The sequence below is a fragment of the Anopheles merus genome, chromosome 3L (assembly GCF_017562075.2).
Source record: "Anopheles merus strain MAF chromosome 3L, AmerM5.1, whole genome shotgun sequence".
NCBI lineage: Eukaryota > Metazoa > Arthropoda > Insecta > Diptera > Culicidae > Anopheles > Anopheles merus.
In genome coordinates this window covers 34,295,347-34,308,313 of record NC_054085.1, presented here as the reverse complement: position 1 = coordinate 34,308,313, position 12,967 = coordinate 34,295,347, and the positions used below count along the sequence as shown (strand labels likewise).

General features: G+C 45.4%; 3 protein-coding genes across 5 annotated transcripts in view; 1 reads left to right on the top strand and 2 right to left on the bottom strand.

Moving 5' to 3' along the window:
* Positions 1–308: 308 nt before the first annotated feature.
* On the bottom strand, positions 309–925 carry LOC121598529 (phosphopantothenoylcysteine decarboxylase). The gene has a single exon (XM_041925526.1). It carries the CDS (start codon positions 923–925, stop codon positions 350–352), a length of 576 nt encoding a protein of 191 aa, XP_041781460.1. The 3' UTR covers positions 309–349.
* Positions 926–1,061: 136 nt separating this feature from the next.
* On the bottom strand, positions 1,062–2,009 carry LOC121598530 (cytochrome c oxidase assembly protein COX19). The gene is made up of 2 exons (XM_041925527.1): positions 1,624–2,009; positions 1,062–1,351 (listed from the first exon to the last, which is right to left on the bottom strand). Exon 2 carries the CDS (start codon positions 1,332–1,334, stop codon positions 1,062–1,064), a length of 273 nt encoding a protein of 90 aa, XP_041781461.1. The 5' UTR covers positions 1,335–1,351; positions 1,624–2,009.
* Positions 2,010–2,114: 105 nt separating this feature from the next.
* The window catches only part of LOC121598524 (atypical protein kinase C), a 104,739-nt gene continuing 93,886 nt past the window's right edge, over positions 2,115–12,967 (top strand). Inside the window, exons 1-3 of one of the 3 annotated variants that reach the window (XM_041925516.1) lie at positions 2,115–3,143; positions 6,385–6,967; positions 7,051–7,171. In XM_041925516.1, the coding sequence (XP_041781450.1) occupies positions 6,788–6,967; positions 7,051–7,171 (301 nt within the window). In that variant the 5' untranslated portion in view covers positions 2,115–3,143; positions 6,385–6,787. Of the gene's footprint in view, positions 3,144–6,384; positions 6,968–7,050; positions 7,172–9,250; positions 9,854–12,967 lie in introns of those variants that run through there. The other 2 variants (XM_041925519.1, XM_041925518.1) reach the window with 2 other exon arrangements.

Below are 12,967 nucleotides of genomic sequence, written 5' to 3'. Positions count from 1 at the left end.
TCAACGCAACAAAACACAAGCAAAACACGGAACAGCAAACCAACCGACACAATAAAAAAGGGTGTTTGCGTAGGATGAAAACACTCCTGTTAGTAACTGGTACAGAAAAGAAGAGGATGAATTGTGACTCAGTGAACCTCTAACACAAGCAAAAAGAAAGTGAAAAAATAGAGCAAAAAAAACACAGAAAAAACGAGTGTGATGCTACATTTGTGGTAGCAATAAAGAACGAGATTGACAAAGAAATTATGTAAAAAAGAATCCTTGTAGTTTGTTGTTGTTAATTCAAAAAGAAAGAACGGAGAAGATTTCAGAAAAAAAGAAACATAACCATTTATTCCATTAAATCTCAACTCTGCTCCATCGACAGCGTGTCCCTGATCGTGCTGACGATCGTATCCACTTCGGCCATCGCACCCAGCCCCGTATCGCCACACATGAGCGTTTTCGCAATGCACGGCACCTCCCGGTGGCCCCAGGACTTGAGCGTACCGATCTGTGCCGCCGTAATCGGATGTTCCCACATGCGCGTGTTCATCGCGGGACAGAAGAGCAACGGTTTCGTCGGATCCCAGGCGCGTGTCGTACAGAGCAACAAATTATCGCACAGCCCGTTGGCCATCTTGGCGAGGCTGTTAGCGTCGAGCGGTGCAATCACGAGCAGGTCGGCCCACTTGCCCAGCTCGATGTGCAGGACCGGGTCGCCCCGCTTCTGCCAGCTCGTCCACTCTTCCGCGTCCGTGTGGAGTGTGACCGCGGCCGGCAGATCCTGCGGCGAGAAGAAATGCCGGGCATGCTCGGTGACGATCACGTGTACTTCCACCTCGAACTCGGTCAGCTGGAGCAGTTTTTCCACCAGCAGGGGAAGCTTGATCGTGGCCACACTTCCGGTACAGCCGACGAGGATGTTTTTCTTCACCTTCATTTCGATTCGGTGCTATTGGTTTACTATTATCGAGGGTATTATTCACAGAGCTTCTTCTAACAACGTTCAATGACAAAATGCACTACACGAGACCCGGTGCTTAAACTCTATTTCTGGTTGCTGTGTTTTAGGGACGTTAAGATTGTTCCGGTTTGTTTTCACTGCTTTTCTCACTGCTGTAGCCTAGCTTGGAGAAGTCTTCCCGTGTCATCAGATCGTGATCCATGCGGCACTGCAGGTAGGCTTTCGATTCCTCCCGGCAGGCAGAATTATCGTCGGCGTTCTCTCGCAGGCAGCGCATATAGAACAGCATCAGCTTCCGGCACTGGCCGCCGTGGTCCAGCGGGAAGCTACCCTTTTCCGGTGCGGTCGGGATAAACTTTTTCTGGCCAAATGTCATAGACGTCATCGTACTGGTGCAGGGAGCTGGAATTGGAATTTATGGAAATGAAAGTTTTAATGCACAGTGCAGCAAACAGAGCAATACGGGACGGTTCTTGGAAAGCGTTCCGAGACACCCTGTGGATGGTTTGTTTTGGGTAATTTTTGGGAGGAGGAAGAGCCTTCCGAACGCGGTTAAAAGCAAGTGTGGCATAAGCAATATGATGAAACTATTCGAAACGAGAGTATTCAGTGTATTTTAACATAAAATTAATCAAACATGATAATTAGAAAAGCTTCAACAAACGATAACTCACCTCGTTGTTTTGCCGCTACCGACGTTACATAAACCTCATGTCTTCTGTTCCGATGAGGTTCAATCAAATTTATTACAGCAAATAAGGCTTGAACTACAATACACACATTTCCACCAGTATGTAAAACATTCGCACGCAATAATTTATGCACCAAAATTCGTAAACTTTTCCATTAATCGTGCGTGTTTCGTCGAACCTCCTTCCGAGCTGGACCGAATTGGGATATTTTTTGTTGATGGGTTTTGACAGCTCAAAAATATCCCCTTTGGTCCGTTGGGCGGAATGATTTGGAAGGAAGCAAAATAACGGAAAAAGAGAGTGAAAATTCCAGAAAAAAAGTTACATCGTGTGGTTCCTTGCGTATTGTAGCATCACTCAGCACGATAGTAGAATTTCTGCGAAAACTACGCAATTCATTCCATATAAAAGCCAAGAGCGAGAAAGGCTGGCCAAGAGAGCGAGACAGAGCGACGCTGTCAACGCGTCCAAAACTGTCAGCTGTCAGTGCGTATGTTTTATTCCGCTGTGAACGGAGTCGTTTGTTGTGCGCGTGTTTATTCTCGCCTTTTTTTTGTGTTCTGTCTCAGTTTCGTGCGTGCTAAAACACTGTCCGGCATCTATTGCGTTTTTCGGCGGTGAGTATCGGAATGCAACGTTGCATGAGATAGAAATTGTACAAAAACGCCCCAGGGAGGGAGGACGTCGAGCACTACCGCTACCGTGAGCCTTTGTGGCACTGTTCGTGGCCATCATCATCGTGGCAAGAGGGTGAGGTACGATCGTAGAGTGCATTGAGCGCGAATGCAATAGTGTGCGGCGTGTGCGCTTTTAGAGTGTTTTTTGGGGCAACGTATATACATCCGTTTTTCGGTGCGTTTCCGGTTTAATTACCCTCCCGTTACGATCCGAATCTGTGTGTGTGTGTGTGTGTGTGTGTGTGCGGAGGGGCCGCTTTGTATCGGAACAGTCTGAAGGAGGGGGGATGAAAACGCATTGACACGGTTGCTGCTTGTGCGCGCGGGTTTGTGTGTGTGTATGTGGTTCTTGTTTCTTGGTGGCCGCCGTACCGGAGAGCAAGCGAGCTGGTACCGTTCGATCGTGCCTTTCGTACGCATATTGGAGCCCAAGTAGAGTTGTGTGCGTGTGTATGTGTTCTTTTGTTTACACCAGTGACCACGGTTACGGGAATTTCGGTTGTGATAAGGGGAACTGTGTGTGAATGATAAAACGACTATCCGCAAGTGTATGGGAAGTGTGTGACGTGAATACAGGAAAACATCACGCACTGTGCACCACCATCAAGGGAAGAAGACGGAGTGACCGGTGCGGAGAGAAACCGACTGACCGGATAGTAAGTGCTGGGAGCCACCTGTTAAACGCATCCGAACGTTACTAGTGACGTCATCTGATCATCAAAAAGGGAGGAGTGTTGTTGTAAACCTCGGCCAACTGTGGAGAACCTTTTTTTTCGTCCACTGCGCACAACAGAACAAAATCATCGTACGCGCATAGACATAGTGGTAAGTAGCCATTGCTTGTCATAGATGTATAGCACCTTCTCTAAAAAGCTTCAAGCCCACTACCTCGGCTTGCGCACAGTGGCGTTCCATACCATTCATGTGTGAGGGGGCATTATTTATGGGTCAGTCCCCGTCCGCTCCGTTCCGGTACGATGCTTGGGCCCTTTTCTGCCCTTGCCAATCATTCTTTGCCATGTTGCAGTCGTCTTTACCGTTCGCGTTCGCATTGGCCGGGTGTACCGAACGCCTACTAGACGATGCGCTGTGCTACCTTTGCTGAGTGAGTAGGTAGATCGTGCACCACACATTCTGTTAGTGCTGGATTTGCTGTGATCGATGACTCACGGAATGACACGGAATTGCACGGAAGCGGCAAGGTTGATCGGTTGATGACATGATTTACAAACGAGATGAAGCTTGTTCTATTCATTTAGCGTATTCCTGTTCTCTTTGTTTCATTCTTGGCGAAGTAATTCTTCTCCGATAACGTAAGAAGATGCTACAGGAATCTGCATTTTTTATTTTAAACAGTTTTGCTGGCTCGATATGTAACATTTATCGCATTATATCAAAATGAAATAAAGCATTAAATATGTAATTCTATTTATTATTAAATAAACTTTAATAAAATGCGAAATAATCTCACAAATTCTACTTATAAAGGTGTTCTGATCGTGACAACATGTGATGCCTTGCTGACAGGTATTTCTAGGAACTCTCATAGCTGTTGGACACTTTTTTAACACTTTCTCAATAGGAAATGAACTTAATGAAATGGGAATTGGACTATATAGCACCGTTGTTGGACAAATCCAATAGGATTTCCAAGGATCCTGTGCAAACAGAGTGTCATAGAGTCCAATTTGCATCATATGATGTTCACTTTCAATAAAATAGAGTTAAGGAAGTATCCACAACTGTGAGAACCGCTGAAAACCCCTGTAAGATCATTAGTATTTTTGTCAATATAAGTTTTTTTAGCCATTTTGTCTTTAACGGTCTGGTCAAATTTATTGCTTTTTTCCTTGATTACTGACTGTTTTTGTTCGCTTCGAAGATAAAGAATTATGTTTTTTTTCTTCAATCAGCTTTACATAATCAATCTCGATCAATAATTCCCACCAAAAATCAATACCCGTGGAATCCTTTCCAGTTCCCATCAATGGCCTCGGTGCACCTTTCATTTCCCCCATTTGTGTGCACTACCGGCAAGGGAGGGTCGCATGTCACGATAACAATATATATCCATTGCACACTAGCCACCACCCTAAAGGGGTTTCAGATGGGCACAGAGCAGCAGGCAACACAAATGGGAACAAATGTGCGGTCTATTTCCACGTAACACACACACACACACACACACACAGCACCCCCCGACCCCCATACAAACCCCAAACGCTTGGTGCAGGAGAGCGACACGGAGTGTAATTTATTTTTCTTGTCCAGCACAAGTCATATGCACACACACGCCGCGTACGGTCGAGATATGCTGCGGTAAACGGCACACACCGGCAGCAGCAGGCCGCCGGTCTGGCAGATGAAAAGCAAACAGACGGACCAGAAGCCCCACAGTCGCAACGAGAGAGGTTGGGGCGGGGAGAAAAGGGAAAAGAAAAGGAAACTTATGAAGTACCGGTACTACCACACACTTTGCTGCCAATGTAACGCCGATCGGGTATGGTATGGCTGCCCCTGCTGGGGCTGTTGGTGGGGAAAAGAGGAAGCACGCGGAGCACGCGGGGAGGAAGTGTGTTTTATTGACCCGGGTAAAGAAAGATAGTTCTTCTTGTTGCGTTCGTGTTCGGGGTGTGTGTGTGTTGCTATTGGTTTTTTTAGCACACACACACACACACACACACACACTGACACACCACCGCACCAACGGCACGTTATAATATGCCGCCTGTTGCTAACATTCTTGCTGCTGCTGCTTTCATGATGGTGCTCGATGGCATTAGAATGTGAAAGAATTGGCGTGGAGGGAAAGGGGGGAGGGGGGGGGTATGTACACAGCTGTGGTGGGGGTGGCCATAATTAGTACGCGCAGTTATAGCCGACCACAGTCCAAAAATGCTCATGGTGGAAAGACCTGCACGATGTTGTTGGTGTTTGCGGGCGTTTGCCTACCCTTGAATGGTCAAACAAGAGTTAGCATGGGCAAGAATGAAAAAAAAAATTAAAAAAATGATTTTTTTATTTAGCTTCTTTCTAACTTGTGATTTAACGTAAATTAATGCGATGCTATATTTAATGTGTAACACAGTATTATTTGATAGAGTAACTCAAGGTTTCTCATATGATTGACTGTAAATTGTGGGAAAAGCTATCTAAACTTGGTTAAATTCATTTGTCCAATAATTTATTAATATTGTTACTATAATAATGATAGTAATCATAATAATAATAATAATATTTGTCCTGTTTTGCACAAGCCTTTCCAAGGGTTAGTTTCGTTGGCTTTTATCTTGTAAAGTTCTACACACTTTGCACACCGAGTGGCCGTTCATCAACAGGCAGCCGCCAGTGTTTGAGGATGTTTCATCATTATGAGGGGAGGCAATGGAAACGGTTATCATTTGTTTGTTTGGTACGCAGATTGTTCTGCATTTTTGTTTTTGCGCAGACATTCCCGCCAACGCTGCCGCGCGTATCGGTCTGTCGCAGCGCGGAGAATTTGCCATAAAAGTGAATGCGCGCTCAAACACACACACACACACATATTATATTGTCTGGGCAAATATTCATTTCATCGGTGGAACATTACATGTTAATGATCGTTAGGGCGGCAATTGTTTGAAAAGTAAAACGGAAATAATTTTGAATGTTTTTTGATAAATTATTTCAAAGCACTGTTATCGCCTTTTCATCATTTGTTACTGATAAGACTTTCATTCCCGATGTGATATTTAGATTATTTAGGTTTAGATAACAAATTCAACGCAAAAATGAGTCGAGTTCTAGAGGGAAACGCAACTAAGTTATTTGTATTATACTTCAACAACAAAGTGGTTCTAGCATGAGACTGTCAGATGAGCAGCCTCTTGAGTTAGGGCGAGAATAGGGCAGCAATTATCATCGTGGTGTTAACCCGGAGCGTGGTATGGTGCGCATTACCAATCTTCGAATATCATAGGTCGTGACGACGCGTTGTTGTGTTTATTCCTACATATAGCTATGAATGTTTTACCATTACCTACACAATGTTTAACCCCTTTTCCTACTATCTTTTGTATCGTTTTAGCCTTTTTCTCCCTATTGGACTGCCTGTCAAGAGCCTTCAACGCCGTATCGCCTGTTAGATAACATTAGTGCCTGTAACGAACCGTAACTGTGGTGAGAGTGAATGCGATTGTAGAAGATGCACCTGTTGAACGAGAAATTGGTTGTGTAACACTGTCAAACGAGTGGGTTCCAAGTTCGTACGAACCTAGAGAAAACCGATCTGAAGACTGACCCGAAACAAGAGCTTTCGGACGCTGGTCATCAGCCCTTGGCAGCTTCCTCGCGATTAGTGATGACAGTATCGTTGAGCTGAGGGCAGCACTAAACATCACATTTGGTAAAGGAATCCTATCTCAATAATCTTCAAACCAAACCGTACATCGGGTAGAGGCAGGTCTGGTCGCAAAGTGACAGACAGCACCATGCCGATTCAAATCGCCAACGAGAGCAACAACAGTGGCGGCGGAGGGGGCAGTGGCCACGAGATAAAGGTGAAGATAGCCTACAATGGCGAGGTGATGATCACCTACATTGACGAGAGCATCACGTACGACGGTCTCTGCCGGGAGATGCGCGAAATTTGTCGCTTTTCGCCCGATCAGGTAATGGACGTTGTGGGTGTAGAAAGGTGTGAGAATCGCATAATTTAACGCTTGTTTTTTTATTTTCTTTTTTATCTCTGTAGGTGTTTACGATGAAGTGGGTTGATGAGGAAAACGATCCATGCACCATCCAGTCGGACACGGAACTGGACGAGGCGATCCGTTTGTACGAGGTGAATCGTGATTCGGAGCTGGTTATTCATGGTGAGTCGTTGGAATTAGTTTGCTAATTGTTTCTATTGTCAGTTGAATCTGTCCTGATCAAGTCTATAGAACCATGGATTGAGGTAATGATTGCGATACTTTTTCTGTTAAAAATACTCGGCCTGTGTCTGTTTGAATCGATTAATGTTATGTTGCCCTTGTTCTTTGTAGCGCAGCGAATGTCATAACACCGATGACAATGTGTACTGTTTGTAGGAGTGAAACTCCCCCAACTGGCCCGGAACAAACACAGACACAAACACCCCGGGGGTCACCCGTTCCGGTCTTTTCTTGCCCGGTATGACGCGTTTCCGTCCGCCCCGCATTTGGAAATGGCTTGGGTGGAAAATTTTGGAATGGAAAATTGCTCGTTTATTTGTCCCGGCATGGTAAAATTATCCGGGCTTCGTTGTTTTAAGTTGTCATGTGTGTGTGTGTCTGTGACGGTGCGGCGACGGAGGAAAGGCACATTGGCTAGCAACCGGACCCCCGGACCCCGGCTTGTGGAGGAATCGTTGCCATGAATAAATATGAACGATAAAACTAGACACAAAAGGATCACAAAAGGGAGAGCCGGAGCACAGTGGGACGAAGGCACAAGACGCCAGCCAGTCCTGGGCGGGGTGGTGGCGCCGGCAGTGGGGCTGCTTGCCCCTTTTAAGCCGGATGCTCTTTTGCTATTGTTGTTCTGCTTCGCCCTTGTCAGGGATACTGAGTCTCCCGGGGGCTCCTACTACTACCACCACCACTACTACTACCACTACTTTATGTAGGAATGCCAGGGGGGGATAAACATTTTATTTTATCCTTTTGTGTGTGTGTTTGTTGCAAGCTTTTAACTCTGTAGCTCCTCGCCTAGTTCCTGCCCGGGGCCGGGGTTTGTGTCCGACGAGCTTTTGACAATAGTTGTTCATGAGCGCGCGCTACATATGTCGATCCCACGTCTCGGCGGCTGCCGTTACGTCGACTTGTTCACCTTGTTGACCATTTTATAATCTCTTGATCCTTTTGTGAATGTGCATGCTTTGCATATTTCCACTGTGCCCTCCTTTGTTTCTTACTGTCTCTCGCTAGGCACGGGCATGGTTTCACTGTCTGTATATTCCTTGCTTTCTCTCTCTCTCTCTCTCTCTCTCTCTCTCTCTCTCTCTCACTCTCACTCCTCCGGGAGGTGGAGCAGGTTGGAACAATGTGCACCAAGGATGCTTTTATTTTACGTTTATTCTTTATTTTTATGCCGTAGTTCTGTTGTGGCAGGGATATGACGCTATTTACGTGTTTTTCCGCCGGAACAGGACAGTCGCTCCGAAACCGTACCGGAAAAGTGGCACTGGGTGGATGGAAAAAATAGAGGAAAAAAAAACAAACAAAGCACATCGTTGTCGTCTATTGAATGGCAATGAGATGGAAATGGGTTTGGAATGTCTGGTAGGTGCCAACTTGGCAGGTCGTATGTTGACTAGCTCTGGGAGAAACACTCAACCACGTGTGTTAGGAGCCTGGATCCATTGCCCAAGGCCAAACATTGAAGCCGAATAGAGCGAAAAATGCGTGACACTATTGTGAATTTGAAAAAAAGGAAAACCATCCCGATAATAAAGCAGAGAATAATGGAAAGCGTATGGGAATGAATTATCTTGGAGCCATTTTGAGGTTCTCCATAAGCATTGTGTTCATTGTGCATTAAGTGTATGGGTGTTTTGTAGGATCGTACTTTTCACTCGACGCCATTCGAGACTATGCATACATGCGTTAATTAGAAAGGATTTTATGTCTCAAGATATCTCTTTGCCTATCACTTTCCTCGTAGATAGGAGTACCGCTCGATAAGAAGAAAGATGTTTCTGCGCTGCGTTACGATACACGACATCGACGATGGCTTATCTTAAGCTAAAGACAAACCTTACCCCTCCCCCAGCACACTGCTATCTGGATCGGATTCAGGTTAAAGCAACACACAGCAAACGACCGATAAGCCCGCGGGGGCTCGCGGGATTTCGGTGAAGGTTGCCCACCGTTGGCGCTCTGATGCAATGTCGGCTCGTAGTTCCGCGTTGTTTGTGGCGCCGTTCGTTGCAGGGTGCTAACTGTGCGCGAGCTACTACTAGTTAGTTGCCACTGTTCTGGCGCCGCAGAAACGGCCGCAGAAGAGCGAAAAGACGTTACGTGATCATAGCCACAGCGGAACCCTCTGAGCTTTAAGTTGCCGGTGTCGTCCGTGTTTTTTCACGTTCAGATGCAACTATCGGTTTAGTTGTCGGTTCATACGCGATGGTCGCCTCCGGTATTGGAGAGGTGAAGGCGTGCCGTTAGTGAGGTTTTGGTGTGAATACAATATTGACGTACTTATTGTATCGAATGAGAAACAAGTGCAAGGTTGTTTTTTTTAAATGTCTTTGTCGAAGGTGAAGAGTTGTTAAATGTAGATCTCTGTCCGTGAAAAATATGTATAACCAGTGCCTAGTAGTGTGATAATATATATGTGATATATGTTGTGTTGTGATTGTGCGAATTGAAGTAAAAATAGGAGCAGAAATTCTGAAATCAAGTTCAAAAAGTGCAGTTTTCATTTTTGCTGATATAAAAGTCAATTGAATTCGCAACACAAAATGGCATCGATTTATAGTCTAATCGGGGAAGTTAAGCTGATGAAGAACTTCCAAACTCCTGCACAGGTTGAAGGCAAGTGTTAAGTCGTAAATTTTCGCCCGGCTCGAAAGGGGAACTGATTTCGTCCGTCACTGTAGCAGCCAGCATGTCTATCCATTACACCAACCCGTCCATGTCCACTGTTATCAGTATTTTGCCCATCTAGTTCTAGCCGTCCGTATCGGTATTACAGTCTAAGTTTGATGATTGGGCAAAAAAGTTACTCCATGCTGATGATACTTTTATGTATCCATTGCTACTGTGCAGGATTGTGCCGCCGCCACAGCTTGATGAATTGAAACTCAAATCCATCATTCGCTTCCCAAAGCTCATCCGGATGGTGGAATCTCTCCATCCATTAGTTGGCCCGTATCATTTCTTTCGTTTTATGTTTTAATTTAGCTGGAAGTGGAATAAAGTTTACGCCGCCGTTCTCTTCCTTCGGTGTATAATGCAAAACCTCGCCGTGGAGTCAAGCGTATGGCCATTAAAGTGAATGAAAAGCTGCGGTAAGCTAGCCGCCTAACCAAAAAAAAAAGAAAAAAAAGAAAAGCACGCGCGCCCACAGCGAGCGCATAATAAATGGCACCAAAACACACTACATCCGGGATGGGATGGGTTCCGGGGGTCCGTATTTTTTTTTGTTATTTCTTGATTTCTTTTCCATTCGGATGATAATTTAAGGATTTTATTCCCATCCCGCCACCACCGCCTTCGTCACCGGCGTCCGGATAATCCGCAGCTTGCGGGTGGGCACACGATGGGCAAAAGTTCTAATGTGTCGTCATGGTCCTCGTCTCGGTGGTGGTGGTGGTGGTGTTTTTCTTCTCCCCTCCCGTTTTGTGTGGCAGCTTTTGGGGGAAGGTTTATGTCGCGCTCTGTTTCTTGATGGAGTGGTTTCGTGTTGCGCGGGGCAGGGAACCGTATTTTTTTACAACAGCAGTTTTCCACTGTTATATCACGCAGTATCATCATAAAGCTATGGCGCCGGCAGGATGTTTTTGCCGGGCGCGCGCGTTCACTTTTTGCATCCGCAATTCGTTCGTCGGGTTTGCGGATATTTTATGTTTCCCGCCCGACGGCTTTACTAGTTACATCTTTCATGATGTGTTTCCGCGCTTTGTTAAATGTTTTTATAGCGCTCATTTCAATTTCCAACCCAAGCGTCCCGTGCTGTTGGTTAGCGTTTGTTTTAAGCCTTTTATTAAACTTTATTTTCATTCACGAAGGTGGAAACTCTGTTATATTGGTTAGCATTTTTGTTATTTAATCATTTGATTATGTTTTACTGCATCAAATCCTTAAATATTCTCCTTTATTTTTTATATAAAACCCACAAGAAACACCTTTTATAGTTGGATAGTTCTTGTACCTGTTAAAGCTCACCGTAATCGTGAAACCCCAATCTGGAGCAAAGGCAAATTCTTGGAGCGCTCAAACACCTGATGGTTCCTGCTCCTTTATGGCACTTTTTATGAGCCTTTCGTTAGGCGATTACTTTTTTCCATCTCGGTTCTTATTTTTAACGTTTAAAATACGTTAGACGAGGCCGGACGTGGGATGGCGTTAGATTTAATGGACAGGAAAGAACCTTGCGCTCGCGAACGTGAAGTAACGCTTGCAGACAATAATGTACTTTTAGCTGCAAAAATCCTCTGAGGGCGATAGAAAAAGGATTCAAATTAAATTCAACAAGGGAAAAAAATTGCATAGAAACCGGCGTCACCCGTTGGTTGTCATTTCAACCGCAAATATGTTACAGCTATGGTTACATAGGCGGGGGAATAAAAGGCTATAAAAAAGCAAACCAACCAACCAACCAACCTCCGATAGTGTGGACACATTACGGAAAGGTATTTAAATAAGTTCCCTGCTTAACCTGCCGTGGTATGTGTCCTCTGTTGGAAGCGGCAAAAGAAACGGTATGCTCGGTGCAAATTTCCACATCATTTGTGGCACGTTTTTCGGCTGCTGGTTTTGCATCGCTCCCTTTACTTCTCTGGGGAGGGTTTCTTGTTCTGCATGTTTTAACCTCTATCGAACTCCAATCTTCCAGTCCCAGTCCCCTCCCTGCTGGCTAATGCAGCTAGTCTCCACACCCGGGCGCGGTACACCGTGCGCAAGCTGCTAATGCATGTGGAATGTCGACGAGAGGCTAACAATCGATGAAAATGTTGCCTAGAGAGACGGGAAGGCGGCATAGTGGGAAATTTTCGGGTGGAGCAAGCACACAAACACACCTAGGGCCGGAGATGAAATCCATGAGGCTAATGTTAGTCGAGCGAAAGGTTAGAGCTTTTGTATATTTTGCTGTTTTCTTCTTCGAGCTGCTGCCCTTGCCCCTAGACAAAAACAGCTTTCCCAAATGCACATGTGAAGATAGTTTTGTTGATAGACGGTTGTGTAGATGATGAGAGACGAAGGTCCAAAGGGAATGTATTCAGTATGGAGATTGTTAGGTTGTCGCTAGACTTGTCAGCAGCACTGCATTTGTGTGTGAGCCTTTTTACCTTTATTTTCTCCCACTTTTCTTCAAGCTCCATTTTGTGACACATTCCAGTGGGATTTGACCTTCTTTTTTCGATTTTGAAAGGTGGCAAAGGGCGTGGGGGGAAGTGGAGCGTCTCGTGGCGCACTTGCGATGACACCACCAGACACCCCCCAGCGCGTATCGAACTGTGAAAATTCGTTCTGTATGTAAATTCTGTGCCAACCTGTGTGGCGCGAGGTGTCTGTACGTACCGTCCACCAAGAAGGTGATGATGATGGTGATGATGATGATGCTGGTCGTAACGTGCCTTCCCTCCCCCGGGGGGCGCTGTTACACAATTGCCGGTCGATTTGAGAATGTAACAGAAGCAAAATAAAACGGCAGAGAACCGCGCCATGGACAGTGACTGCTGCATTTGCGCTGAGTGGGAGGAACATAGTTCGACAAACAAAGCAAAACTATTTCGAAATGTGGAATTGGAATCTTGTGGGTGTGTGTGGTTATGCTTTTTTTTTGGGTGCGAGAAATACATTTTTGGGGACTGTCTTTTGTCGTTGGCTTTTGAGGGGAAGTTTATTTTCTTTGCGCTATCGTTTTCGGGTCGACCGATGCGTAGTACTGCAGTGGGTAATTACAATTTTTAGAATTCGTTTAAA